At 39.1% G+C, this 26,010-nt stretch overlaps 2 protein-coding genes across 6 annotated transcripts in view; both read right to left on the bottom strand.

Annotated features, from left to right (window-relative positions):
* Nucleotides 1-10,531, bottom strand: part of rapgef6 (Rap guanine nucleotide exchange factor (GEF) 6) — a 140,750-nt gene extending 130,219 nt beyond the window's left edge. For 2 of the 4 annotated variants that reach the window (XM_088012201.1, XM_088012197.1), the window contains exon 1: nucleotides 9,665-10,530. In XM_088012201.1, coding sequence (XP_087868327.1) covers nucleotides 9,665-9,739 — 75 coding nt within the window. In that variant the 5' untranslated portion in view covers nucleotides 9,740-10,530. Of the gene's footprint in view, nucleotides 1-9,664 lie in introns of all 4 variants that reach the window. The other 2 variants (XM_088012192.1, XM_088012196.1) reach the window with 2 other exon arrangements.
* A 1,232-nt stretch (nucleotides 10,532-11,763) lies between these two features.
* fnip1 (folliculin interacting protein 1) overlaps nucleotides 11,764-26,010 on the bottom strand; it is a 36,237-nt gene continuing 21,990 nt past the window's right edge. For both annotated transcript variants that reach the window (XM_014992320.2, XM_014992322.2), the window contains 10 exons: nucleotides 25,855-25,990; nucleotides 24,304-24,505; nucleotides 23,994-24,079; nucleotides 19,429-19,575; nucleotides 18,035-18,204; nucleotides 15,149-16,727; nucleotides 14,892-15,057; nucleotides 14,415-14,615; nucleotides 14,226-14,341; nucleotides 11,764-13,464 (listed from right to left, as the gene is read on the bottom strand). In XM_014992320.2, the coding sequence (XP_014847806.2) occupies nucleotides 13,386-13,464; nucleotides 14,226-14,341; nucleotides 14,415-14,615; nucleotides 14,892-15,057; nucleotides 15,149-16,727; nucleotides 18,035-18,204; nucleotides 19,429-19,575; nucleotides 23,994-24,079; nucleotides 24,304-24,505; nucleotides 25,855-25,990 (2,882 nt within the window). In that variant the 3' untranslated portion in view covers nucleotides 11,764-13,385. The remainder of the gene's footprint in view (nucleotides 13,465-14,225; nucleotides 14,342-14,414; nucleotides 14,616-14,891; nucleotides 15,058-15,148; nucleotides 16,728-18,034; nucleotides 18,205-19,428; nucleotides 19,576-23,993; nucleotides 24,080-24,303; nucleotides 24,506-25,854; nucleotides 25,991-26,010) is intronic.

Raw genomic sequence — 26,010 nt, 5'->3', positions numbered from 1 at the left:
GAATAATGTAAACCCTTTAAGGTTCTTACGATGTTATTGCTATGCATTGGTGCTGATTTCTACGCATTACTTAAAGGCTTAAATTGACTGCAATAATAGGGAGAAAATGGCGCACAGATCTATGAAGCGCTCAACTCTGATTTAGCAGAAATGACCAAGAACAAACTCCCCAAACCTCCCCAGACCTTCAGCCTCTCCAGCCCCGTTCCTCGAGACAGGAAGGATCTTTATTGGATCACAGAGTGAAGCTTTCAGAGTGCCGGGTCAGGAGAAGGCTACGTTTACTCCCTGAGTCAAACACAAACACACTACCTTCACAGGCTTTCCCTCTTACACACACACTTTATTGTTCCCATTAATTTCAGACTCTGATGTCTTTTGCTCCCAGTTTTCGGCACGCTTTTCTTTGTTGATGTTTTTTCTGGCGTATCTGTGCATGTTTTCAGCGTGGGTGCGTTCAGTTGCGCTACATTTACATCATGCTTTAGAGAATAAGCCTCAACCTGATGATGTTTGTAGCTATCTGCTGCTTTGGCTCAGACACTGAGAAATGTGCTGGCACAACATACAGATGTGCTTTTTATTAACATCTGCAGCGCATGTTGGCAGCAACTGTACACAAGAGCTAAAATTAAAAACACTCATGCTGTGTATATGAAAATAATCAAACGCAGAACCAGATGCTCGTCTGGCTGCTATTCCCCTTAAAATGACTCATTTTTCTGACTCCACTGTAAAGTACATTGACCAATGAAGAACCAATCTGTTGGGCAATTTCCTCTTATTCATGGCCAACAGGTGAAATACTTCAGGGTAAGAAAATATGCTTTACTGCGTAAATAAACTTGTAAGTAATTAACTTTTTGATGGATTCATAATGTTTTATGATCAATGTTTGATGGATTTGAATTACACCCAAGTTCACACAAATGAGTTAAGAAGTGTTTAAAACCGTTTATAGTTTTGAACAATTGACTTTTCTTTAATCAATAGACTTTGAAGAAAACTGGAAATCAGTTTCTGTCCAAACTACTCCGACTTTTGTTGGGCCTAAGCCACAGAAGTTGAAGGAAGGACATCATGACTTTGGTCTGGTTAATTATTTGCTCATTTTTTAACTGCTGTCACACATGCTGCTCAAGTCAAGGTTTTGATTTTATGATACCAAGTTCAGATCCTACCTCATAAGTAACTGACTATCGCCTTGAACCATGAACTAGTCCACAAATAAGCCAAATGTGTGATGTTAAATCATGAAGTACAATTACTTTTCAAAGTAGCATGGACCACACATCTCAGAGAAACAGAGAGAGTTCATCGGTGGATGGTAAAGTTTGCTACATCAGAACTCATTATGTTTCCGTCTGACAATCTGCACATTCAATTTTTTCTGAAAAATCAAAAACTACCACAAACAAGCCTTAAAATTTTTTTTCTTTTGAGGAAACTCTTTCAAATTTTGCAATTTCCATCAACCTTATGGATAAAAAACGACGACAGAAAAACTGAATATTAACCTGCGTTTTTATGATCTTCAACTAATTGGATTGTTTGTGTGGGTATGCAAAATATTGTGATTTTACTGCAACACAAATTCATCAGGAAATATGACGTCTTACTCCAGGGTCAGGTTACATATTACCACAGGTTTCTGTAAAAACACACCCTCGTGTTCTCAACCTTCGAGTTTTCAAGCACGTCATCCGTGTTGCTCTGAATCAGCTCTGGAAAAGCAGCAACTTGTTGCCGACTCATTTTCCCGTGCAGCAACCATTTGTTTTACTGGGTGGAAGGATTTTTACGACAGCTTGCTTCATTATGAAACCATTCATCTCAACCGCACAACCTTTTTTCAGCTTCTGATCTGGTTTTGTGCACCAATAGTTACAAGTCTCTCTTGCAGGTTTTGTATGATGCATCATTTCTATTTTGTGTCTTTGGACTTTTTCTATCCCTTTGCAGAGATGAAGCTGTATACTTCCCCCACAACATGAACCATAGTTGATGTTTTTGTCTGTTCCCAGCAATGTCATGAGGTTAACAGTATGCCACTGTGACAGGATGTGTCACCAGTTCAGTTTCACATCAACATATGTTGAAACCACTGGGGCTCCAACCAGGTGAGAAACTAAAAACAAACTTTTTACTTTCATATAAAACGTCCTACATTTGTTGCTCCTCCAAACCTTAAGATTGTCTATTTTTATGAAAAGCCACCGTTGGGTAATTCGTCTGTATCGTCACTTGAACAGCTGTTGGGAACAACCTTCACACTGCCAATTATAACACCACCACATGGGAAACTAACTTACATCTCTCAAACCGTCAACCACAACGCTCTCACATGCTGCGAGTGAGCAGCAATCATGCAGCAACAATCACAAGCTTAATTTCATGAATGTCAGAAAACAGGACAAAGATCAACGATGCGGCGGCTGAAGTTTTGATGTTTGAACTGTAACGATTCCTTGAACGATTCGAGTACCTTGATTATCTGCCTCGAAGCTTCCTTAAATAAGGTTTTATTATATGTGTTCCAGGCAGGTGATTGATTATGTTGCGTCTGTGAGTTGTTGCTAAGCGCTAAGTACTAGCAGGATAATCCAGTTTTTAAGTTTATTCTAGGGAGATTTTATTGGTTGATGATACTGTCTAGGTTTTTATCGTTTTTCGGCGAATCAATGTTCTTTAGCATAACTGTGGCGGTGCATAGCTGTCACATAGCTGTGTTTTATGTATGATGAAGGAGCCAAATCCCATCGCCAACATGGACACAAAAGCTATAAAAGGCTGGACAAAATGAGAGTTCATCCATTAAATTAACGGTAGATGAATACATAAACTAAAAACTGGATAAAATAGACACTTTCTATAAGTGTCTTTGTGAGCCAACTGCTTTGACTTCAAGACTTACGAGTAAAGGGTAGTAAGGATGTATAACTTAAACAATGGAACAAGGAATATTTAAAATGTTTTCTGTGATGTCTATCTTTTCCCAAATGTATCCAGAATTTAAAACATATTTTAAGACTTTTCCAGACTTCTAATGCATTGCTCTCCTCTATCTGCACCATTATTGAGCCTTTTTTAATAGTGAAAGATTAGTTTGTGTGTCACTAACTGCCCTAAATGTAGAGTGAACTGTAACCTAAAACAAGTTCAGGAGAGCAGCCTGGGGGGCTGAGTCTGGTGTTTCTGGTCTACTAACTGGTTTTTTCTTGACTGTGCTTGAACATGCATGTTTGCTTACATTTTAAAAGGAAGACTTTCCTTTTTTTAAATCAAAGATAAATTACTTTTATAGCCTAATTATTGGCAGCTTTAGGTAACACCAAGTACTGGAAATGCACCACTTCTGATGGACAAACAACTTCCTGGTTGATAGATTATCTTATTAGTTAGCAGTAACAGCTTTCTGTATGCCTCCAGGTTTACCACCACCAACACCGGCACGTTTAGCTCTTCTGCTAAAAGAGCTGCAGTGACGTTAACCACAAAGTCAACAACAACAAGCCACTGCAGCCACCAAAGTTTAAAGGAAATTAGCTGGAAAGCCTGCGTGACTAATACAACTACAAACGAAGATACCAGTTTCATAACTGCCAGTGGGAGGCACTTTTCTCCCACTGGCTTCTTGTATTCAAACACCTACAGTCGCTCTCGTCACTAATAAATCACAGCAGAGGTACAGATGCTACTCTCTACAGAAAATGCCCTGAGCCACATTAAACCCAGTTAGGCATAAATCAAAGTAAAATGTAAAGAAAGCAGACAACAAAATGAGCTGTACATAAAATGTGATCTGCATAATTCAGTTGGAAACACAAATGAAACAGGATTTTGGTGCCTTTTAGAGCCGCTTCCTCTGACTCAAGAGGTCAACAACTGGAAGGAATGCCTCAGACCAGAAAGGACAGTTCAGCTCAACCCAAGGAAAGGAAATGAGTCTTACTGCTGTTTAACACAGGATCAAAGCTGTGCACTGGGGTAAATTACACTAAACCTGAAAAAAAAAACTACTCACTACTCTGCTAAGTTTTCAGGTTTTTACAAATGTTGGTGAGAAATTGCATCAACAACATGAACAACTATTGTTTTCCAAATATGCAAAATCAAACATGTGATAATGTTTTTAGTATGAACCCAACTGGAGGAAATAATTCCCTTCAGGTTTCATTTAAACGGTGAAATGGTGCAGCTTCATTTAATATCATCTTCATTTAATAATTCCTATTTACAGATTAAATAAAGACAAAAACGATGCCGAAAGAATAACCAGGTGTTAACGTGTTTCTTCACTAATAATGTTCTGGTTTTGCTATTTATATGTTTAATCATCTAATCATGTTGCTGCAGTTTAATATTTCAACAGAAAATGTACGTGTCTGAAGTATTTAAATGCCAGAAATATTTTGTTATTAACATAAACATATGTTAATAAAAACTCTGAAGTCTTTCTGTGTCTGTATTTTGGAAAATCTAAACTTGAGACGTGAATTTTAAAAAAATAGCAACTGAAATTGAGAGTTATGAAGATTTAAAACAGTTATGTCTTCTTTTAAAATCTGAGTTTATCTTCTATGTTATAATTTAAAAAGTTTCATCAAGTGTAAGAAAACTAATGACCAATCTGCTGTTATAGTTAATCATTTTTACAAGTTGGTAACAAGAAAAACAGACAAACCAGACAATTAATGTGACCAACTAAACGTTAAGTTGCTTAATAACAGCCGAGGCAGCTTAGAAAAATTTAATTATTTTAGTGGATTTCAGTCGCAGTGATAAAAGCCACTTTTATCACATTATAAACTGATATAGATATAAACTATAATCCACATGTAAATTTAAATATTTTGGTTAGTTTATTCCTTTAAAATCAAAGTGATGCTCAAACAGGCCTGTTATAATAAGATAATACATCTTATTGTGTCACAATAAGATAATATATAAATTAATCAGGTGATGAATTAAAACGAGCTCAATAATTTCTATTTGAATCATGTATTTATTTATGTTTTCTCTCTTTCTACCAAGAACTGCTCATCAGTCTGTTTTTGTCTCAACTAGCTCTAATTTTTTTTAGAGACTTCATAATTCACTTTGATTTGTCTGTTGTTTTGTTTATTTATTTTGGGTATTTAAAATGTCTTCCAGTTCCAGGGTTACATGTTCATTACAATTTAGTTTATTGATATTTAGGAAAGTGTTTATCACAATAACTTTTGGGATAATTCATCATCCAGCTAAATTTTTCAAACACTTATTAAGAGTCGTGGGTTTTTACTGTAAAGTGGAGTCGCTCCATTGGGTTTTTCATTGGCCTGTTAGTATTTTCTTTGCCTCTCCACATAGAGGTGTGCGCGTTTTTCCTAAAAACAGACCAGACAAACAAACATCGCCCTCTAACATCTTTGAGCATCTCGTTATTTGCTGATAAGCCAGCATGCGGTTTTTGGCCGCTGCAGATAATCACACTGGTCCACTTCTTCTTCTGGCTCCGAAAACAGCAAGTCGCCACTTAAGAGTCTCTCTCTCTCCTTCACTCGCACTTTCCCTGGAGAGCCTGCGGCTTCAAGATGGCTGGAATTCCCATAAAGTCCAATCTCAGCTGGGCGCAGCCAAAACCGCCGTAAATCACCCCGGCAAGGTTTGTCGTCCGTTACCACCACGCCGTCTGGACGGCAACGGGGACGGTGGGCAGGGAGCGAAGGGCTGGGTGAGACGGGGAAAAGTTGACGAAGCACTAAATGAGGGCAGGCCGAGGTTTCCCGCCGAGCTCAACATCTGCGCGGGAGACAGACTCACCTTCCTGCAGCACAAAGTTTCCAAAAGCGCCACATGGTGCAGAACCAACCGCTCTGAGTTGGGTCCAATCGGGAACAAAGACGTGACTAGTATTATTTTAAATGCTCTTTATTTGAATTAAGTTACGCCTATTTTCAGTTTTCTTTCCAATTTTTCCCAAAGAAATACAACTAGTAATGTCACAATAACAAATTCTGCTGGAACTTATTGCTACAAATGATAGTACTGATGATTTGAGACCATTTTCAGGCAGTATAATAGTAACTGCATAATAATGGAGGAACACATAATAAAAGATCAATAAATTTTAATTCTGGAAAACTGGAAGACATTCTAAATATTCTGTATACTGATGTACATCTAAAATACGAATAAAATGTTACACATGCCATTTGCAAAACAGCCAATCCTGGAGCACCATTTGTTTTCATTGGCGCTGATGGGCTGAAGATCCGAGGAAGGAGATATTAACTACCCATGAATATTAAGATATATTTGGTGTTTGAACTATTAAATTGTGCATTGTTTCAACAGTTCATAAAAAGTCAATAATTCTAGAGTCTGGATCTGAACTGAATCATTATCCTGATGGAGGAAAGACGACGACCGTCTGGTTGAGCTTTCCAACAATCAGCTTTATGTTTCCCTGCAGGATGCTTTCAAACGCAGCAAAGAAACCCAAAAATAAACCCAACCCTCTTTCATGTTTCATATTTTCTGTCAGAGCTTCAATTTTCTTCCTGTCAACATAAAGCTGATGTAGCTCTACGTTTATCCCATCCATCTCAAGTATCTTCTGCCAAATAAAATGTAAGGCTTGTCAACATGTCCATTCCAGTTTGGCTTTCCGTGTCGTTTTCCACCAGTTCACATCCTGCACACTTGACCTCCAGCAGGACTTTATGAGTGCATAAACATTTTAGAGTTTGCTTCAAGAGAACATAGTTCATGGTAACACACCTTAGTCTTTTTGTACTCGTCAGCTGCCAATTATAACAAAATTACTGAAGAGAAATTTTGATAAATCTGAGTAAAATATAAAATAACAATCTGTCAAGTTGATATAATGCACATAGAAACTTTAGAAAAAAGTATTTTTTAGCTTCTACTTCAAGCTCTTTACAAATATCCTCTGACGTACCAAACTGCACAGCGGTTGGTAGGTCAGTTCACAAACAAAAACAGGAGAAAATAAGAACAATACTGGACTTTTCCAGGAAAACAGATCATGCAAATCATTAATATTGTATTATAAAATAGACCTGGAGTGCATTTTGCACTACAATGCCTTCACTTCCCTCTGTGATCAATACTTTCTTGGATGCAGTAAAACTTCATCCAACATTATTTTAACACACATTGCTTTCCCCACAGTTATTTGCCCAGTCAGTAATGCACACAGAGATACAGTAATAGCAATATGTTACATTATGCAGACCTAAGTTAAATGTTTATGTTTTTTGGGGGTTTTTTGCGACTGTGAACCAAACAAACACCAAGAAATCCACTAGTGGAGGATTTCCAGTTCCAGTTTTACCGGTGAATAGTGGTGATCAGTCAATCTTTATCTGATCAATAAATCCACCAAACTGAGTGAAATCAGGTTGATCTGATAACAACACTCCTCGGTGTGGGTGCTGTCACTGAGTGAAGTGGCGATTTTAGGAATGAATGACTTTGTTACAAAAGATCTGGACATTTTGGCCAAATTTCACCAATAGTTGCTCTGACTTTTTATCACTCGCCATATCGATCACTGAGCCAGCAGCCAATTGAACGCAATGTTTTTGACCAATTTTGAGAAAAAAAATTGCAGTAGAATCAGAAAAAATGTAGAGATTTGTTGATTTTGTGTGAATTTTGAGGATTTGTGAAAAACTGGAGGAACTTATTGATGTAATTTAGAGCCACATAGATGTGGCCCTCTAGGCTCTAATTTGTGGTCTACAATCTTCAACTCTGTGTCTCATATTTGTGAACAAAACATGGGTGTTATGATTTGCACAAAAGCCTCTCTGTAAAGGTGCTGAAGGAGCCTTTCGCCGACCCGTACACCCACAAACAAACATCAGACAAGGAGAGCTTTTCAGAAACGGTTTTCCTTTTGAACGTTTTTTTTCTGGTAGTCGACTGAAAAAGTGCGCGCCCAAAACGGCTGCCAGCAGTTGAACATGGATGGGAGTACAGCGGGAGCTATTTTTGGGGCAGGGAGCGTAACCAAAGAACTGACAGGCCAGCTGTGTTTCCCCAGCTTCATGAAAGGGAAGAGGAGGAGGAGGACGAGGAGGATGGGAACGAAGAAATGAGCACATTTTACTGGCGTCACCCTTGCTTAGGGTTTACACAAAATACATCCTGAGGGTAATGCAAGAGCGGAGAAGCTGTGACGTCAGATTGGGCTTCAACAAGGCAGACGTGTAATAAAGACGGATTTTCCCAAACAACCAAATCCTCTAAAACAGTCCTGAACAAAAGTCAGTTCTGCTAATTTAAACATGGAATATGTCCTTCATCTGTACAAATACCACAACAAGCAATACTTTTCTCTGGACCATAAGATGTCCCAAAGCTTATTAATGTTATAATGTTGTTGTTTTGGAACCATTTTTAAATAGTTTAATTGCTTAAATTCTAATGAACATTTACCACTGGAACTGGAAGACATTTAAACATCCAAAATAAATAAACAGAAACGCCAAATAAAATGAATTATGAAGTCTCTGTAAACAAAACTGTCCTTTTGTTTACAAAGAAGTTTTGTTTAATCATCCAGTTTTTGGTAGAAAAATTGAAAAGACAAAAACGGTAAATCATGCAAATGTAAATTATTGAATTTGTTTTAATTTATCATGCAATTAATTGATTTATTGATTACTGTGACAAGTTTAATCTCAACTAGACCATTTTTGAAGGAAAATGTTGTTTACAAAGACACTATAATTATTGTTTTGTTGGTGTTTTGTTTGTTTATTTTGAATATTTGAAATGTCTTCAGTTTTAGATGTAAACATTATTGATCTTTGAGAATGTGTTCTTGCATCATTATGTCATTACCATTATATTACCTGAAATGGTATCAAAACAACATTATCATTTATTGCAATAACTTCAGAGACAATTTATCGTGTTATGTTTGAAAATAACAACCTTTAAGAAAGTACTAAACATATTTTAATGGAGCCTACATATCTGTGTTAAAAAAGGTTTTTAGTGTTATGGTGAAATATCCTGAAATTAAATATCAAGCTTTCATTCAGTACAAGTGGAAAATAATCAAGATTAACTAAAAAAAGGGCTTGAAAAAGTTAAATCATGTATTTTACTTAGCATACTGAGGTACTGAAATAGATGAAATGTCAATAATTTTCTGGCAACATAAATAATAGTAACTTTATTAATTAATATTAACTTTAAAAAAAAAAGATACAATTTCAAAGATGAATTGTTTTACAGAAAATGAATTTAGATTGGACCTTCTTATTCTCTGGTCACATGCCTTTTTCCTTTTGCCATTTCTGCACCGAATTGAAACTATAAACAACTCAAAATGTGTCAGAAAGCAGCTACACGCACCGTTTCCATGCTTTCTGTTTTACACTTTCATGGTTCTGCATAGTGTACCGTGTGTAGTCCCCTCACCTATTAGCATGTGATTCTGGTGATAAGTTCTAATTAAACGGGTAATTTAAGCCACAAGAAACTCATTATTGACTCGGTTCAGTGAAACTCCACAGAAAGCAGAAATAAGGAAGGGTTTCCCCCTCTAAAGCGGGGATAATATATGTCATTTTAACTAACTTTAGCAAGGAATTGCTAATTTTTCCCAAAAAAAAACAGAAGATAGGATGGTTTTATTTACCTCTGCAGTCCGGAAGGGGGGCGGCTTCTTTAAAGCCAGTTTAAAAGAAGTTTCCATGGCTCCGGTCATTTTCATAACTTCGGTTCAAACCCTCTTCAGGTTTTGTCTTATTTCTTTACTCCTCTATGATATCACTTCTTGCCTCCTGGCTGCTCCTTAGCCGAACCGAACAGAAAATAAATCACATCCTCATGGATATCGTGGTCGTCCAGCCTAGCGTGGATGGAGTTTAATCCAAACGAACCGACCGGGAACTCCTTCTTCTCCTGAAGAGAAGAAAAAAAACTTCACTTTCAGCAAACTCGCTGTCCCCACGCGTACGAAAACTAGTAAACGCCATTAAAGTGTGACAGGAACTAACGTGAGTGTGACCTGTTCGCTCGTTTTCGGCACATTTTGGGTAAAAAAGTAAACTCCACTTCGGAAGCCAGCGTCAGTCATATCCAGGAGTTCAGATTTTTTTTTTTTTTTTTTCTTGATCCCTCCTCCAGCAGAGCCAAGAGTTGACGACATCTGTTAGTGGTGCTGCGTTCACGGTGGTCGGAAAATAATCATTCGGGTGACTGTAGAACATTCAGAGCCCGATTTGAGTTTCGTCTTCTAAAATCTTGGATCTTATAAAACCCTACAGTTAAATTCCACACTTCATAGCTGGTTTTATTGCCATTATGCATTTGTTAGTGGAAATAAATACGGCCCTCGACAATGTGTTTAAAACTTGTCCCTAACTAGCTTACATTTCTAACACAGATGTCAGCACAAAAACTGGAAAATACACAGTTTGTGGAATGTCATAGAAGGCAGCAAACTCAGCGTATTCCTGGTTAGTTTGGCTGAATTACATTTAGCCTAGGATTAAAATAACTTCCATCTATTATTGTAATTTCAATTCTCAGTTCACTACTTCTACAAAAATACATAACTTAATATTTTATGTCCTAAGTTAAATACTGAGCCGGTACGTGATTTCATTAAATTTAAGATTAAATAAGTGTTCAATTCCGACTCCGTTTGAAATACAAAAGTAGTGGTAAGCTAATTATTTTGTTCTTGGTTATGTAAGCACATGTTGTCTCTTGTCCTACTTATTTTCTTGTTTTTAAAAACCAGTTTGAAATACATATAAATATATGGAAACCTAAATGTTTCTTGTAAGCAACTCTCAATGTTGCTGTTAAGTGTTTTATAAGGAAAGACAAAATAAACATTTAAAGTTTTAAAATCAGATTGCTACTATAATAGTGGTTTCAAAATTACAGATTAAGTATAACAGTTATATTGATGAATATGTTTATATAAAAGTATGTCCACCGTTAATAAATTTAGCATTACTTTTCAGCATAATACATCAAATTAAACTGATTAAACAGTGTCTTTTATAAACAGGACCGTCCTACGCCTTACAAAAATAGAGTTAACAGCTACAAATAATGAAGAAATTGGACATTTATTTTAAAGTTTAGTAGAATAACAGCTTGATTTTACCACAAAGCCTGAAGACAGTTGACCCACAGCTGCTCTTCTGTTACTCTGAGCCTTGAACTTTGCGTTTGTGTTCGTTTTACCTTCTGTCGGGTGGAGCTGAGGATCACTGATGAATTTAAAGGTGGGGGAAAGTAAAAATGTGTGGTCCAGATGTGGTTGAGCTGCCGCCTATCAGGAGAACAAGAGTTCTTTTCTTTTAGGCTCCCTCACATGTTTCATGTTTTTAAATGTCCAGGCTGAATTTTTTTTAAAGTTGGCAGTCCAGTTTTAGCTAATTTTTAAAATATAAAAGCACATTCAGAAGCAGAAAGGAAAAGATAGTATGGAAACTGGACTGGAAGGAAAAATTGGATGAAATGACAAATGATTGGAGGAAATGAATGCATGACTAATCAGATTTTATGGATAAACTGATGGAAGACGACAAAAATTTAAATAATGAGGGGAAAATGATAGACTGATCAATCAAAAGTCAAAGACTGACCAAAGTGGTGGGCAGATGGATGCAAATGTAAATAATAAAATCTGTTTGAAAAATGTAGTTACCTGTTCTCTCATCTGTTGTTCCAGAAATGAAATTAACTTTCTTGGTGAAAGAAAAGACTTTCAGAATCTGAAATTCTCTGCATTTTTATTGCACAACATTCCCAGAAAATTGGGAAAAAAAATTATTGAAGGTGACAATTCATAAAAGACATTCTGTACAAATACATGAAAAAACAAAAACAAGAATGTACAGTTTACACAACCTATTACACATAGGAGCAACTAAATAACTTACTCGTGTACAAAGAGGAAAAGCAGAGATATAAATCTACTATAGCCATCTTGTTTAAGGTCGGCTGATATAGTGAAGCATCTTTAATACACAGAAGCATTTATTAACCAACAGCAAAAAGAAACATTCGTGCCCTTTCTCCATTAAGACTTGGATTATATTCAGGGTGCAACTTGGATGAGCAAACTGAGAACCACTGTCCTATTCAGGATTACAGCTGCTTTATCTCTAAAAAAGGCAATAAGAAGTTTTGTATTAAGTTGATTTATGACATGATGCAGAAGAAGCCATTTTAAAAGCAGCACAGGATGATGGCAAAACCTTCCATTTCTGCATTTTTAGAGTCAAAAGGAACAGAAAATGTTGCAAATTAGGAAACTTCTATGTTTTTCCTGCAGCAGGTTTTACTTTATGTGCAAGCAGAGGTGCAAGTGACACTAGTACAAATCTGCCACTAAATCCTGCTGTAGTTTTTCTTATTCGGTGTAAAACTGAAAATAGTGTTAACCAGTCCATATACACTCATTATACACTAGTCCTTCTGTCCTAAAGTAGTAAACATAAAAAATCAAAGGTGACATATAGAAAAGTTAGAAAATACTTCAGCATTTTGGTTGGAAAACAGACAATGGAGGTTTTCACTTTTCCACAGTATAAAGGGCCCCTTCTCAGTCACTTTGAGATGCAAAAATACATTTATTCAGCCTTCCCTTTTTATTTTAAAGAACACAGCATATAGTCTACACAGTCAACATTCCTTTGATTAAAATTTATAATAAAGTTTACCTCACGGTTTTATGTGGGGCAACTGTAAATCAGCCACTGCCCATAAGATCTGAGGTAGTGATGTACCTTGGATAATAGCATCAAAGCACTTTTAGCAAATTCAAATATACGTTTTACTTCTTTGTAATAATAATAATAATAATAATAATAATAAACTGATTACTTGAATATGACTAAAAGAAAAAAAAGTGGAGTTATTTTAAGGCAGAGGGGGCATCTCTTGTTGCAAAACCATTAAAATCATTCAAATGAAGAACTTGTAAACAAAAACATGAAAATGAGACAAACATGGCAACCAGGGAAAATTAGCTTTAAGTTCAACTTCAAAGTGCCACGTTTAAGATTGTACAGGAAATGAAAGCAGTTGTGTAATTAAAAATGATTTCAAACCATGGTGTAGGTGTCTTCAAATTTAGATTTCACTTGGATAAATTTGTAGTCTTTGGCTTTTGCTTCCAAAACAGTTAAGAGTTTTAAAATGAACATCCAGTCACCTGCTCCATTTTAACTCTCTGCCGCCACCAAGTGGTCAAACATCCACACTGCGTCGTCGTCGTCCCGGGTTTGTGACGACGTGCAGCAGAGCGGATCGGGTTAGCGGGCATGGACGGCTGTTTGAGGACCGAAGTTTCTCCAGCTGACTGTTCTGTTCACCCAAATCCAGAAGAAGTCTCATAGTAAGATCTGGGCGACGTAAGGGGAGTGAGTGCTGGCCACCGCTGCCAGCAGGGGCAGATCGCTGGACTCAATCCTGCAAACAGGAGACAAAATATGAGACTAATGAAGAGCCAGTCGGTAAATAATGACGCTTTTAATGCAAAGTTGCACTAAAAGTTACATTAAAAGTGTCATTATTACCTGAATAATAAGTCATGACAGCTGTTATGGTTTTCTTTTGCCTCATTTAAATTTTTTACTACTTTTATGCATTTCATCCTTAAAATGCCAACATTTTCACATAACTTCATATTTTTGCTCAGCCTGATGATGTAATTTTTAAATATTAAAGATAATTTGATCAGTAGTTGAGAAGTCTTTTTACCAAATACTTTTTTATTCTTGAGTAATTTCTTGGACGGATACTTTCTACTTTTTCTCGAGTAATTTTGTTATGAAGCATCTCTTCTCCTACTTGAGTAAATGTATGGATTTTCTATCCACTGAATGAAAAACAAACATGTTTTAACCAAAAGTTTTCCAGACGGAGACACACCTGTAGTTTTTAATTAAAGTTTTTTATTGAAAGAAACTGATTCAGAAACATTTTATTTTCTTATTGGAACAAATTATTGTCAATTTCGTCCTTAAAATACAAAATTTTAAACTTTATATTTTGGGTGCAGTTTTTAAACATGAAATGATTGATAATTTGATCAGTTACTTTTTCCCAAATACTAATTTACTCTTTCTTGCTACGTTTTACCTTTGAGTGAAAATATGTTGAAGTAGTTGTAACTTGAGTATAATTTTTGGGAACTCTGCAGTGGAGGGAAGCAGGAAACCAGTGCTTACCCCAACACCATGCCCAGCTCTTTCACATGGACTCTCGTCTGGCCCTTCAAATACTCTGCAAGCATTTTACTCTTGAAATAAATCTCCTGCAGGCGATCTTCAAGATGCATTATACACTGGAAGAGGAACGCAGCAATTAGAAAACAGGAACAATATTTAATAAAAAGAAACCTGAATGTTCTGACGTACAAAGTTAGGCGAAAGGTTGAGCTTGTAGAGCTGGTAGGTGGACTGCAGGATGTTGGAAACCAGGCTGGACACCAGAACCTCTTTTCCCAGCTTGGTAACGTCGGTGACTCTCCTCTGGCTGCTGGCCACCTGGACCGTCCACTTGTCTGTGTCTGCGATAATGCAGACGGCCTCGGCAATAGGCTCGTCCAACACAGGATGCTGCACAGGACAAACAGGGTTTTATCAAAAGGCTACAACGAGATCCTTCAATAGTTAACTAAAGAAAGAAAAATTAATTCTTAATTTGCAGCATTTCTTTAAACATCTGCATCCATGCAGTCATGTGGAATGTCACAATAACCAGTAAATGTATAAAAATAATTAGCTAAACAAATACAATAAGGTTTGTTCTTCTGAGACAATTTATTGTTGCGGTTTTTCAGGAAAAAAATCTGCACAGATTTATGGAAACAATACATATTTTTTGACGTTTACCTGAACAGCGTGGTTTAACTCTGACATGAGGCTTTGCCGTAGCTTCTCGTCGCTCGGGATGCCATGCAGAACAAAGTCTGGAACGTAGGCGGGGCAGTACCCTCCGAAAAGAGACCGACCGAAATTGGCAATGGTCGGCTTGGAGTAGTTCTCCACTAATTTTGCCCTGCAGAAACCAAAATATACAGTAAAAATGTAAACCTACGCTTCTGTTTGAGCTAATTGGAGTGAAAACAGAAGGAGTTTGTCGGACTCACCCCGGGAAGGGAACCAGCACTTCCTCCTGCCAGTCCTCCGTCTCTTCGCTCTCGCTGTCTCCGAGCGCGCTGTCCGAGCTCTCGTTGCGCGGTATCTCCCAGTCGTTGACGGAGGCCGCCTGGTACTTTTGGTCCCTGTTGCCGTCGTTTCCCTCCTGACGGAGAGCGGCACACGGCGGTGGATCTTTGTCGTGTTCTGCAGGACAGCTTCTGCAGCAGCAGGCGTCGGACGAGTCTGTGGAACTACACCTGCACCTCCTCTGAGCAGAGGCAGAAGAAGAAAAAGTGTCCCGCTTCCTGCTGGAGCCCAAAGTCGTGTCCAAACTCCGAATACTTAGTGCATTTTGAAAACTGAGTTCATGAAGCGGAGGAATCCCAGACGGATTCAGTAAATGTTTGTGCATATTGTCCATGGTTGCCTCCTGGTTGCGTAACGTCCTCGTCTCCTCGTTCTCCGCACCAAAATACTCGCTGCAATAGTCGGAGCATTTGCTGCTCCACTGGGGGATGGTGCTGGACACCCGCTGCAGAGCTGGAGTTGCCTTGGTCTGATTGGTTTGGTCCTCAGCTGCACCGGTGCCGATGGTCTTCGAATGCTGGTATTGCTTGTGTTTTTTGATTTCCGCCTTCATCTTCCGCCTCTGACTCTCTGTGTCCGACTCGGGAGACAAGGAGTCTCCGATAAGGAAAGTCACTTTGTTTGCTGGCTCCTCTTCCTCAGCCAGGACCATTGGTAATGTCACAGTACTTCCAGGTAATACAGGTACTGGAACAGCAGAGGTCTTATCAGGGGGCTTCTTATCATAAGTGTCCCTTGAAGGCCAGAGACCCTGCACTTTGCTGCCCTGGACTCCTTCTGCCTCAGCTTCAGCGTTTCTACAGTCTGCAGTGACAGAAGAGAGAGACAAACTTGATGCAGGCTCTGTGAGTGAGGCTGAATCAGGACGTTTGAGGTCTCCCTTGGTGCGAGCCTCCAGGACAGAGGCCTGCTTCCTGGGGGAGGCGGCGCCGAGTCGCAGCAACGTTTCCACCGGGACGTTGCACAATTCCCTCTGCAGCTCTCCGGCCTCTGCGACCTCCGCGGCTCTAATTTGGGAAATCGTGGCCTCGATGGTTCTCGACTGAAGCACACTACTCCTGGACCCTTGGCTCACATTGCTGTCCTCCTCGTCCTCTTCCTCCTCGTCTTCCTCTTTGGGCGGGTCGCCGTGCTCCACCTCCATGTCGGTGTACGTGCTGCTCTGCAGGCTGTTGTCTGAGCGGTAGCTGCTGTCCTCGGCCTCCGTCTGCTGGCTGTGAGCTCCTTGGGACAGGTAGTCCCCGCTGGGCTTGTGGACGGTAACCAGAACGTAGTCCGACTCCTCCACCTCCCCTTTTCTAAGGGAAGTGGTGATAAGCGAGCCGGGCATGACGATGGCCTCGTCCTCAGCGCTGTCCAGCATGTGGGTCTCCAGCAGCTCTGAGCAGCGGATGAAGTACGTGAGAACGTAGAGGAGCCTCTGGACCAGATCCTGTCTGCGCCCGACTACCACCGTCCTCGACAGCCGCACCGGAGACCCGATGGCCCCGTATAGGTCCCCTACAAAATAAGAGGGTGGTTATTTCAAAATAGCATCAAGAATGCTTTGTTACAGATTCAGTCAACCAACTTGACCAGGATAAGATCCAATAAGATCCAGAGAAACTCATCCAGGTGTTTATCTTTAGCCACATTGATTAACTGAACAAAATGGAGTGAAGAGGAACAATCTAGAGTTCTAGATCTAGAGACAACACACAGCTTCAGTTATTCCAGCTGGAAACTAGAGATCAGGCTGACCTCTGACCTCTGACCTGACCCTTTGGTTCCTCAGTGGACCTTCTAGCAGCTGCAGGACATTCAGGCCCAGGGGACTAAAGTCTCCGACCAGAGAAACTCATCCAGGATTTAGTGGCTTTGATTCCTGCAGCAGGTCAGACTGACAGACCAGAAGCTGCAGCTGGAGATCTGACTAGAACCAGGAGGGTAGAGACACCACCCGGTTCTACGCCACCCGGTTCTACGCCACCTGGTTCTACGCCACCCGGTTCTACGCCACCCGGTTCTTCGCCACCCGGTTCTTCGCCACCCGGTTCTTCGCCACCCGGTTCTTCGCCACCCGGTTCTTCAGTTCTTTACTGACAGACTCTAAACTGCTGGTAGTTTATAAATCACTGAATTAAAGATTAAAGATCTGCTGCTGTTGGATCAACCTTCCAGATCTCTCAGCTCCAAACAGAGAAGCAGCATTCAGCTTCTATGCACCATGAATCTGGAATAAACTCCAGAAAACTGAAGTTTATTCATTTCCTTGAAAAACAGGCTTTTAATCTCAATGGGTTTTTTTAATCCTTGAACTGCCTTACTGCTGAAATGTGCTATAAAATAAACTTGATTGACTTTTTTTTTTTTTTTTACTTTATTGTCTAACCTTATTCTGGATAACTCCAGATGTTATGTGCAAAAAAGTATTTGCCTCCAGTTGGGCTCTTTTTTAATAGATAGAAATTAAATTGACTAAGCTGCAGTTTCTACAGTTCGGCAGTAGGTGTCAGCATTGTCACGTTTTGAAAACCCAAATCAATTTTCTGCTGCTTAAACTTAAGGAACTTTAACAAAAACTGCTTCAAAACAAAATAATAATCTTTCACATTAATTATTAAAACACATCTAAAGATCCACATATTATTATTATTATAACTGTTAAACAACTGGATGATTGCAGCCTTAATTTAAAATTGTTGACTTATTCCAGTGTTTGTGTGATTTTATAAAACATTAAATATGGCAACACAATTCTCTCTCTCTTTGGATGTCTGTGCAGGAGTGTGTGTGTGTGTGTGTGTGTGTGTGTGTGTCAGTCTCACCAAGCTGTGCCCAGAGGGGGTTGTAGGGATGCGTCTTTGCCAGCATGTCTACGCTCTGTGAGGAGTGCTTCTCCAGGAAGATCTTAATTGGCGGCTGCCCATTGGGCATAACGGTGGGCACCCAGGCCAGATGATTGGTCAGGATGGCTGTTAGTAACGCAGGAAGGAACCTGGGAAACGACACAAAAGAGCGTTCAGAAAGGATGTTTCCTTCTGACCTTATTTGGGTAAAACCCAATTTCCTGTCGCTCCATGGAGCGCTTTGACCACACTTTTCCCTTTCCGAGCAAACCACTCTGTCAGAGCAGAAACACACATGAACACACTCGATTCTCATGATTCACTTCTCATTTCTTCCTCACAGCGAGCATCTACTTCCCTTCCTGTCTCATGACTCAAAGCTGCAACACTAATAATAATGGAAGCCCGGTTCCATCACGTGCCAGAACAAAAGCGGCGGCCATCAGCCACGTCAGTCACAGGGCTTACTGACAGAATCCCACATGATGAGTACAACCACAGGTTCCCATGGCAACCTGTAGTCAACAGCATGAAGATGTAGCCTGGAGAATGTCACGGTAACCAGCAGAAATGGAAACTCTGGCTATGAAGTCATGCTTGTTAGGAAATACGCTGCTACCGACCAGACGCTGTTTTAGGATTTAAGTTAATGAGTCTGTGGGGGTTTGGAGTCTCAGTTTGCACCAACACAAAGTGAGTCAAACAAACTCACTTTGAATCAGATCATCTTCTGATTGGTGATCTGCTGATAAATCTGATGTTTTTTCTATTGATTAATGGAGTCAAAACTAAGATTTGTAACCATCTTCAGTCTGGAGATGCATCCTCCAACAGGGTGCAATTCTAACACCTTTGAGCTTATTAAATGTGTGTACTTTCATATATAAAAGGAGTTTAAAAAAATCTAAATGTAGTGTCAAAACACTACTTTTAAAAATGAACAATAAATCCTCTCCGTTCTCATTCCTGCTATGTTTCAAGCATTTAAAAAGTCTTGAACATGTTCAACAAATCACTGATTCATGCATGCAAAATGCTCTGCAGCTCGACTCGACTCTGCCACTGTGACAATAAGGAGTTTGAGTCTGGCAGGGATCCTTTCATTTAGTTTTTTTTGTTTCCAAGACAGAAACGGAATAAAGCTGAAGCTGTCACAGTGTGTGTGTAAGTTTTGTTGGGAAGAGAAGGAACAGTGTGTGTCGATCTGCAAGCATTTCTCTGCACACTGAAGTAACAAACCAGCAGATACAGAAATGTGAAACATTTTAGACAACGGGCATCCATTTTTGTTGCGATTTGAGGAAGGATTTAGTTGTTTTTTGTTTAAATAATAGCTTAGATTTTCCAGTGTTTGACAAACGACGACACTCAACTGGTTTTTGGAGGCCTGCTCCATCAGTACGGCCAGCTCCCTCATGAAGTGGCTGCAGAGCTGGTTCTTCTCCGACGCGCCGGACATCATGGTGAGCCAGACGGGCTCGGCCACGCGGGGCATCGTGTAGAGGTCACAGATGGTCATCCTGGAGACGAGGTATGGCGAGGGGAAAAAAGGGAACGAGGGAGGAGAAAACAGACACATTATTGTCTCATGGGAAACAAAGGAGATCTTAGTTCACAGAGCTTCACTGTCTGCACTGAGGCTATGGGAGACCCTCACTGTGTGTGTGTGTGTGTGTGTGTGTGTGTGTGTGTGTGTGTGTGTGTGTGTGTTGCATGTATGTTGCGCAGCTCTTTGGGCATTTGTCCATTGAGAACAACCAGCGCTCTCCGTGGAACGTGGGGCGTTGGCAAGCGCGTCTCGGCCTCAGGCCAAGATTTCACGCTCAGGAAAAATCTTAAAGATGCAAATTCACCCGCCGTCTGATGAGCTTGAAATAGTTTGGCTCGGTGTAACAAAGCTCATCAGCAGCAATCAACCCGGTCACATGCCGTCAAAGAGATGCTGATAAGGGATGAAAACAATTCGAGCAACTGATCTCGTCTTGCTGGGAGCTTCTGGAGATCAACATCTGGAAACGGATTCAACTCCTGACCTCTGACCTTTAGAGAGTTCAGTGAATCGACCAGGCGTCAAACGGCAAAAAGTTCAACATATTTACGAAGAAAAAATATTTCCAAAGCAGCATTTACACATATACCCAATTTATTCAAAGATCTAAGGTCTGTCACAACAACAGATTTTACTGGACGATAAATTGTCCCAGAAATTATTGTGATAAATAACATTGTTGTTTTGAGACTATTTTCATAAAAATGCAAGAACACATTTCTAAAGATCAATAAGCAGAACTGGAAGATATGCTAAATATGCAAAATAAACAAACAACAGAAACGACGAATAAAATGAATTATAAAGTCCATGTAAACAAAGTTATCCTTCAAAAACAAGGGCTAGTTGAGACCAAAACACCAAACTGAAGCTTTTTGTAGTAAAACAATAAATTATGCAAATGGAAAATACTGAGCTAATTTTAATTTATTATATGATTAATTAATTTGTTTGTGATTAAAAGATGTTTAGCGAAGCAACTTTAACCTGCCCTCCAAGACAATTTTCTACAAGTGACATTTGAGAGTACAGCAAGTTTTTAAAAATAGTAATAATAATGAAAATAAGTATTAGATAACAGAGGAGAAGCAGAAACTCGTAGGAAACTAAGAAGCAACTCTTCACATTTAAAAACCATCTCCAGACTTTCTGTTCGTCACCAGAGGCAACGCGTCACCATCGGCATCAAATGACCCAATAATGTGTCAGACATTCCTGTTATGAACGGCTTCATGTTCCCTCAGCCCTGCTGACCCCTCGCCGTCTGTTGTGTGTTTGTTCATGGAGTGTTTGTGATTGTGTGGAGGTCTGAGAGCCAGCCAGCCAGCGCTACATGAGCAGGGAAATCTAGTTTCAGTATCCCTGCTGCAGCTGTCCAGGTGAACTTAAAAAGAGCTGGCCTCGGATCGGGGAATGAAACTGACGTGTCGGTGGGAGGCCAGATTTTTATTACCTCACTATGGAGGCCAACACTGCCCAGGAGACACCGACTGGTGTCACGATGCCATTTCTAGAGGCCAGAAACAAATTATTCTAACGGCTCGTTTTCATTCGGATGGAGCTTTTATGACTAAAAAAAATAATTAAAAATTATGTGCACTACAGTAACAAACAGTGGTCAAACTCAATTAATCACTTGATAAATTAAAAAACCTCAATTTCCATTTGCAAGATTTCTCTCTTTTTTCTCCTTCTACAAAATACTGGTACTGATAAAATCTTCCGCCTGGTGTTTTGGTTTCAGCTTGTCCTTTTTGAATATGAATGACTTCATATTAAATTGTATTTTTTGTTTATTATAGATATTTAAAATGTCTTCCCGTTCCAGTGTTAACACTGCAAAAACAAAATATTACCAAGTATTTTGGTTTACGTTCTAGTGAAATTATCTCAGTGCAAGATGTGGGAACTTGTTTTAAGTCAATAATATTGATGAAAAAATACTTGGTTCCATTGGCAGATTATTTATTATAAGATATTTCCCCATATTTGTAGTGAAATAATCAATATTAAGGGATTATTGACTTAAAACAAGCTCTTATTTTTGCAAATATATTCACACACTTGAAATAAGACAAAATTACACAAATAACTTTTCAGCAAGACATACAAGTTTGTTTTAAGCAAGTAATTCCTTAATGCTGATGAAAATGTTCTGGTTCCATTGGCAGATTTTTACAGAGCTGTACCGTTACCTAGCAACCCCAGCCAAGCCCAGCCCGTTACCTAGCAACCCAGTTCTAGTTCCACTGGCAGATTGTTTTATGTTGCAGTAAAGTGTTTGTTAGAATTTAAAATTTATTGATCTGTAAGAAGGTGCTCTAGCATTTTTATGCCTCATGGTCTCAATAAAACAACATTATTCTTTATCACAATAACTTCTGGGATCATTTGTTATCGCGGCAGAGGACAATAAAAGAATTGCAACAGACGTTACTGTTGTGTCGCGACATTTCTGCTGCTGTAACTTTTATGTACCCATGCCTCTGCTAAGTGCGCAGCTTATCTTTGCCGGCATGCGTGTGTGTCCACCCTCCTAAGACGTCAAAGCCACATCAGCACTGCGGGCGGGAATATCTTCCAGTTTCTTTCTTTAATGTTCCATGAAGTCAAAGCCCCTTAATGGCAAAGGTGGCCCCCCAAGTATAGAGGTGAAATTTTGCAGATACTTCTCCAGAACAGGCCATAAGTGTTTCTCCTGCTGGCACTCGGTATTTACTATTCTGGTGCTCGCTTGTGACCAGGTTCTGGGGAAGGTAGGGTTGCCGCTCGGGCAGCTTGGGTTGCTGATGCCAGGTGTCAACAGCCACATGACCGCAGCAATGCGGAGACCTCACACGAGGAACTGCCAGCACGCATGCAGCAAGTGAAAGTTGTGCAGAGCTTGAGAAAGAAAGGGATGTGTGTGAACAAACACTGAATTGTGTGTTTTATGACAAGCAAACAAGCAGTCATGGAACAGTGGCAGCACGTCCTACAAATGCAGAGGTCCACGTACGCGCTGATGCAGCCCAATATGTACAAGAATGTAATTAATGTCAACATAAATACAGCCTAAAGCCTTCCTGGAACTGGAGTTTCACACAGCTCGAAATAAAAACAACTTTGTTATCCGATGCCGTCATCTATCCTATATCATGGCTACAATGTAACATGGGGAAGAGTGTTTATTTTTTTACTACAAAATGTGGTAACATTTCATAAAGGGTTGACTGGGGAAAAAAAACAGAAAAAAAAATGTCTTTAAGGTGACATTTAGTGATAATTGCTTTGAGACTTTGTTTGGCATTTATCTAATTGAACGTTTAAACGTGAATAGGCCTTCCACAATAACTAATTTTTCTGGACAATAAATTGTCCCAGAAGTTATCGCGATAAAAGATCATATTGTTGCTTTGCGACCATTTTCAAATGATGTAATGGAACAATTCTCAAAGATGAATAAACTTTAAATTTTAATTTTAATTTAATTTAATTTTAAATGTCCAAATAAATAAATAATAACAGAAATAATAATAGACAAAATTGTCCTAAAAAAAAAAAAGGACAGTGGAGACCAGATCAGCAGACAGAAGACTTTTATCATCCAGTTTTTGGTAAAAAGAAAAATTACTATTGCAACACAGTTAAGTGTTGTAATAATCAACATTTAGACCTTTTGGCAGCAGAGAATAATGCCAAAAGTGGCAGAAGAATCATACAAGTCTAAGATTTCTATTGCCATTTAAAAGGTCAAGTCGAGAAAATTGAACTCTACTCAGAGACTGAAAAGTACTCCATGGGAAATCTTGTCTCCCTGCAATTCATCACTGTTGCAAATGAATCCTCAAGTCAAAAACATTACATAAATAATGTCAGATGGATGTAACAGTTACTTTGATGAACAGAACCAGAAATCTATTCCTTACGCCATTTCACAGCCAGTAACTTCACCCACATCTAAATGATGTGTGGTTTATAATTACTTATTCGTTTAAAAAAAATCTGAGTGGAGACAAATTGTGCTTGAAGTTTAAGATGTTTGGTTTTCTGAATCTAAAATATGCTTTGTTTTGAATGGAAAAGAAGAAATAATGTGGATGTCTGGAGTCTTTTATGGTGCACTATGACATTAGTTTCATGCTTGTTTTTCCACTCTTGGTCTCCAGTGCAGCAGCCACTTAGTCAATATTGACAGATTTTATTGCCAACTCAAAATAACACCCATTTATCTGCACTTAATCCTGGCAACATACAATACCGATGTGAAACTGAGTAATTCAAGCATTGAATATTAGATTGTTTCCAAAGCTGCATGCTAAGTATTTGTTAAAATAAAAAAATCAGGCTGTAGAAAAAGAAGAAAATAATTTGAGTGTGAAGGTGGGAGAATGTGGGTTGCAGCCTAACCTGAACTCGTTGAGCCCATCGACCATTCGGCTGTAAGCCAGAGCTCTCTGACTGGCATCTGCTGACCGCCGACTTATCTTCATGGCCTTGACAGCGACACACACACACACACACATTTAATATTGGCCCTGAAGTTGTTGAACAGAGAAATTTGTGGGGAAATAAATGACATAAAGTGGGACAGAAGATAAGCTGAACAAATTCTAGAAAGCAAAAGTGCAAAAGTCAATTAAGCTGTGAATCTTATGAATAAAATTGTTAGCATGAAGGTTAAGAGGACTAAGCAGTTTGTTTTAAAATAGACATGTACCTGCTCAATGGCACTCTTTAATTTGTTCATGTGGCTTTCAAAGAGCGGGAAGTGGGAGAAGAAGAAATCCTGGAAGCGGCTGCTCTCTTCAGGGTTTGGCGACAGCGTGAAGATGACTCCGATGGCGATCTTCTTCTTCCTCATCACGCCGAGGCTTTGGCCGCCGCTTTCATCCGACATGTTGAAGCTCTCCTCCACTGACCTAAACAAGAGCAGAGTTCACAGGAAGTCAACTTCAGACAACAAAACGAGACGGAAATAAAAATGCTAATCTAAAATCTGCTACTTTTCCGATTCTGACATGTTTGAGTGTTACAACTGGTGCTGGCAGACTGGGAGTGCTGGGAGATTAGCAGGCCGACAGCTGGGTTTACATTAACATCCTGTCACAGGACTGTGTGATTGTGAGCGATCATTAGCGCATAGCAGCGTCGTTTGTCATTTTCCCAGCTGTCTCCTGGCTCAGAGGAAATCCTCCAACGATAAACTTTACAAAAGCCAGACTGAGCAGAAAGACGGAACGATTCAGGAAACAGAACTTTATCTGGTGGCAAATTAAAAAACTGGATGCTAAAACTAACTTTCTAGGAGTAATAGTTTTTAACAAATGCCTCATTATTTGCAACAACTCTCCTGAAAACCTGAAAGAAGCTGAGATAGTCTGAATAATGCATTCAGGTAGAAACAGCCTGAAAGCATTTCTATTCAGTCAGACTTTTAGTTTAACTTTAAAGTTTATTAGGCATTTATTTCTTCATTTTAAAAGAGCCAACTTCTATATTTTTATTTAATTATGTTGTACGAGTTACTACTAAGAATTACAAATGTTTGGACATTTTGATGAATAAATGTTTCCGTCTTGATTTGGCTGATTTTGAGTTTTATATAATTTCTTTAGTTCATCATTCTCTATAACTGAATTTGTTTAGATCATGTTTGTATTTATACATTTTTTTATTTAATTCAGTTTAGGTTTTTTATGTCCATCAGTCCGTTTACCACTGCAGCATAGCCCTGTGGCAATAAACAATACAGTTATTAATTGCATGATGAATTAAAAGCAGCTCAGTAATTTCTATTTGGATGATTTATCGCTTTTCTATTTCTTCTCTACCAAAAACTGGATGACAAAACTCTTCATTCTGGTGTTTTGGTCTGAACTAACATTTTTTAAGGATAATTTTGTTTCATAATTAATTTTATTTGTTTATTTTGGATATTTAAAATGTTTTCCAGTTCCAGTGCTAAATATTTATCAGACTTTAAAGTTTACTGATCTTTAAGAACGTGTTCTTGCATTATTATATTACTTGAAAACAGTCTAAAAACAATATTATTGTTTATTATAATAAAGTTGGAGGTGATAAAATAGTTGCTTTGCCTCACTCAAACTGGAACAAATTAAAACATGTTTTATAAAAAGGTTTATGTTGCAAAACTAACATGACTGCTGTTCATTTTTGGATAAATTTAATCCATTTATTCGGTTTAAGATCTGCTGTGTGGATTAAGGTCCTTTTAGAGCCGATGCAGCTGCTTGTTGCGCCTCACCATCGAGGGAAAACGCCGTTCTCCAGGCTGGTGGTCTGACTGCGCAGCCATCTGCGCTGGTAGCTGGAGGCGCAGCTGCTGGTCAACGAGGAGCCGGGGGACGGGAAGGGAGTGATCAACAGGCTGCTGAGCGACGCTGCGGGGACACGAGGAGGG

This window comes from Poecilia mexicana, unplaced genomic scaffold, assembly GCF_051168715.1.
Source record: "Poecilia mexicana isolate PSO_F unplaced genomic scaffold, ASM5116871v1 scaffold_14, whole genome shotgun sequence".
Taxonomy (NCBI): domain Eukaryota; kingdom Metazoa; phylum Chordata; class Actinopteri; order Cyprinodontiformes; family Poeciliidae; genus Poecilia; species Poecilia mexicana.
This window is presented reverse-complemented; position numbering and strand designations above follow the sequence as displayed.